The following is a 4,388-nucleotide window of genomic DNA, read 5'->3' as shown; positions in this document are numbered from 1 at the left end:
TAGCTGTTTCATTTGTTTTTTATGTTCTATAGAATTAGTGGATAGCATTTTCCCCGAGGGCGTGGAAGATAGCAACAATGGAACCTTAAATAGCGTTTACTCCAAATCTTGCATCAATTTTACAAACGACCAATTGCTCATATACCAGCAAGCAGGGGAATGAAACGCTTGTTGGCCTTTTATTATAACTTATAGTATAAATGTTTGAAATTTGTAACGATGAAGAATACAACAAACTGATATTTATCATATGAAACACACTGATACAGGCACAATACAGGCATTTAGCTATGTACATATGGACAGTAATCAAGCTATGTAATGCAAACACAGCTGACAGCCCTTTTTCTTCGAAATTCAAGCATTTCTTATCCATCGAAACAAAGTAGGTGCCTTCAACTTCATCGGCTCATTCCTCCTTCAGGCTTTGGTACAGCCATAGTCACTCCACGACTATGTTTATCGTATCCTCGGATATGAAGCTCACGGTATTCTTGGCACAATGCACACATCCCGCAAAACAAATGAACCAAGCAATCTTCACAAGGACTTTTTTTAAGCATGTATTGCTTTCTCATTTTAGACCGATACAAGCATGAAAGTAAGCATCCGCACCCAGTGTAACATCCTAAAATTGCATGCACAGCACAAGCACTGCCGCAAGCTGCAAAATCGAAACACAATAAATATATGTAAACAGGTTTTTATGACGACATATGCAGGTTCTTACAGGTATTTCCATTATCGACAATCTCTGCAATTCGTCCAAAAGTAATGCAGGGGCAAAAAAATGTTAAGCAGCCTGGGAAAAAAATGGAATGCATGTATTAGACTACAGGATTACTGTATATATTAAATGGATTATGTTAAATTTAAAATGCATTTAACATGTTCATTTAACACAATCTATCATATGTAACTTTCACTATAAGAAAATCAGAAATTTCTGACCGACATATTTCTTGTAGTGTCCTAAGTAACATAAATAGAGCAGATTAATACAGTTAGGAACATCGGAGAAGCAGCCACAGAGGCCGCTAGACCAAGACGCAAGAGCAGCGGAGGAGGCATGACTCATAATTGATGAACTCGAAAAAGAAATTAGCTTAGCTTAATGTACAGAGGGAAAAAAAAAGTGCATGTAAGCTTGTGATGTGGAGGTAACCAGGATGCATTCTCATATATATACACACATTTTGCCCTCATACGTTATGCATTTCGGAACTAATGTCTGGATCAGAAACCAGTACGTCCGTCGTAGGTCCTCCTCCTCCATGTGAAACGCGAGTACTAGGTTAATTATACTTCATGACCAAACCGAATGGTATAATTCAATAGTGGGTTTTACTTTTATTATTAGTTGTCGTCTTTTTTCATAGTGGGATTGATGGAATGTCACACCATTGTGTCTCTTTGCTCCTCTGTTTTAGGAATGGAACGAGTTCGTTTTCAATGACTATTCTTATGGTTGTCCAATTCTTATTGGGCTTATAATTTCTATTACTTGATTGACGTTTTCCAAATGTAAGGAATCGTAAATATCTTCTACGTTGGTATAATAGGCTTCCATGAGTCATTTATTGCCAGTCCCCTTGTCGTTCACTGTGCTCCTCCCAGTACATTTTTCTTTTCTCATTCATACAAATAATTCTCAGGATATTAGAGTTTCCAGCAAAGACCTTATTCCTTACAAACATGCGCAGTAACTGAAGTACAAAAAACTACTAATTCTAAATTCTATCTAACACACTTGCTTGGAGATTGGAACAATAACAAATACAGAGTTCATGATACAAATACATAAGCTGTAACAAATTCTACCTAATAATAGTAGTATCACACAACTTATAAACATCAACAAGGATCATTTACCTAAATGTTTTGATACTCAAGCTTGAAAATTGTACCAAACACGAAACACGAAAAAACATAAAATGATACATATATAAATGTTATGGACTTGGTACTCCATCCCTGTATGGTTATCTTCTCAATCAATGTTGTTGCTATTGAGGATGGTCCTGAAAATCATCATGATGATCCTTTTTCAAGTTCATTGTTCGGATGATTAGTTATACCAACCTGAGTCGTATTACTAAATTAATCTATTTTACTAAATTACTCTTGCTTTATTTACTTTTAAAAGCAACCACACACGCACACATTATTTTATATTTATTCGACAGTCATATAGCATTCGTCAATTACTAATTTATTACTATATGTTGGATGTAAGAAATAAGTTTAACAATAGACATGTCATATCCACGTTTTTTGAGCTCACGATACTCCTGACATAAATCACATAGCTCGCAGCAAAAATGAACCACACAGTCCGCGCAACCGCAAGGGGATGGAGGTAAATTGTACATGAATCTCAGCTTCGAACGAGCAAAGCAAGAATACAAGCAGCAAGCGCCAGTAAAATACATTATCATTGCATAATTTCTTCCCTCGGTAAAAACAGTTGTACACATATTACATATAATTCATGCCCAGATAATCTCTACTTATCTCTACTCCCGCTGTTAAAAAAATTGTACATGCATCATACTTACAAGTCTTTCCTCGATGAACAATATTGGAAATCTGTCCATAAGTAATGCATGGACAAAATAGTGTGGTGATACCTGCAATACAAACATCTGAGTTCAGTTTTCAAACGGGCGCATAACCTTTACAAAAAATAAGGAGGAAAGGGAAAAAACACACACACAGAGACATATATAGGAAGACTGATTATATGAACAAAACTAAGAAATTACAGTTTCCCCAATCAGAAAAGTGTTGGACTTACCTTTAATCTAAACATGTTTATTTTTAGATAGTTTTATTAATAGCGTGTGTGAAGGAGGAAAATGGATTTGGTTCTATAAGCAACGCAGTTATAGGAATGAATAAAGGGAGCAGAGACTTGAAAGGAGATTGATTGAGTTTGTTTGGGTACTTCCCGATTTTAAGCTCTTCATTGCTAGCTTTCACAGTTGTATCGTTCTGTACATATCTCTGTACTATGTTTTCTAATCAAACTGAATAACACAGTTTGTTTTCTTTTCCCAGTTTAAATATACACTAGAGTGTATTGTGTTCAAAGGTGTGTTTGTTCAAAGGTGTGTGTTGATTAAATCACTTCACTTGGTATCAAAGCACAGGAGCCAAGAGACAACCACGGCCCCAGTCCAAATGACGACAAGTAAGAACAAGGAGAGCTCGTTTGGCCTGAGTTACACAATGCTCACAAAAACTAGTTACACAATGCTCACAAAAACTAATTACACCGTATGGGCCCTGAAAATGAAGGTCTTTATGCAGGCTCATGGCATGTGGGAAGCAATTGAGCCCAAGGATTCTCAGACGACCGCTATTGTTGATGATAAGATTGACAAACGGGCTTTGGCCATTATTTAACAGGGAGTTCCAAACGACGTATTGTTGTCACTTGCAGAAAAACAGACGTCTAAAGATACTTGGAAGGCTGTCAAAATCATGTTCCAGGGAGCGGATAAGGTGAAAGCGGCTAGAGCACAAACACTCAAGAGCGAATTCGAAGGATTGTGTATGAAAGAAAACAAGCAGTTGGATGAGTTTTATCTGAAATTGAACAACCTGGTCACCAACATTCGAGCTCTTGGAGAGAAAATTGAGGAAGCGTATATGGTAAAGAAACTGTTTAGAGCTGTCCCTTCCAAGTTTCTACGAATTGCATCGGCTATCGAACAATTTGGAAATTTGGAAACAATGTCCGTGGAAGAGGTTTGTTGGCTCATTGAAAGCCCACGAGGAGAGGCTGTGAGGCACAACGGGAACAAACCAAGAACAGTTGCTACTGACGAGGAAGAGTGGAGAAAGAAAGAGAATAGCAAGGGGCAGTTATTATAGACTCGAGAGGAATGGTTGAACAAGACCAGCAGAGAAGGGACACAAGGTGGTGGCCGCGACATTCGGGATAGGAGCAGAGTAAGGTGTTACAATTATCAGGGACATGGACATTTCGCTGCAGAATGTCGCAGACCACGAAAGGAGAGAGACACACCAAGGGAAGCGAACCTTTCACAGATTCAAGAAGATGAACCAGCCTTACTGATGGTTGAGGCAGGGAAAATAGAAACTGAGTCGATGCTTTTGAGGGATGATGCAGTGGTTCCAAAATTACGGACAAACACCGAAGAACGAAGGAAATCACAAGTATGGTACTTGGATAATGGTGCAAACAATCACATGACTGGGCAACGTGGGAAATTTAGGGAGTTGGATGAACGTGTGACAAGGAAGGTTAAATTCGGAGATGGGTCAACAGTAAGTATTAAAGAAAAGGGGATGATTGTATTTCTGTGTAAAAATGGCGAAGAAATGACTCTTAAGGAGGTGTACTACATTCCGGATTTGTG

General features: G+C 38.1%; 1 protein-coding gene across 2 annotated transcripts; it reads right to left on the bottom strand.

Moving 5' to 3' along the window:
- Positions 1–227: 227 nt before the first annotated feature.
- On the bottom strand, positions 228–1,186 carry LOC141674628 (protein PLANT CADMIUM RESISTANCE 2-like). Of its 2 annotated transcripts, none has more exons than XM_074481339.1 (3): positions 952–1,186; positions 731–802; positions 228–664 (listed from the first exon to the last, which is right to left on the bottom strand). In XM_074481339.1, exons 1-3 carry the CDS (start codon positions 1,076–1,078, stop codon positions 402–404), a joined length of 462 nt encoding a protein of 153 aa, XP_074337440.1. In that variant the 5' UTR covers positions 1,079–1,186; the 3' UTR covers positions 228–401. The 2 variants fall into 2 exon arrangements, with proteins under 2 accessions (XP_074337440.1, XP_074337444.1); XM_074481343.1 differs by having other exon boundaries at positions 1,003–1,172.
- Positions 1,187–4,388: the final 3,202 nt, after the last annotated feature.

The sequence above is a fragment of the Apium graveolens genome, chromosome 1 (assembly GCF_009905375.1).
Source record: "Apium graveolens cultivar Ventura chromosome 1, ASM990537v1, whole genome shotgun sequence".
NCBI lineage: Eukaryota > Viridiplantae > Streptophyta > Magnoliopsida > Apiales > Apiaceae > Apium > Apium graveolens.
Note: the sequence above shows the minus strand (reverse complement) of the source record. Positions and strands in the feature narration are given on the sequence as shown.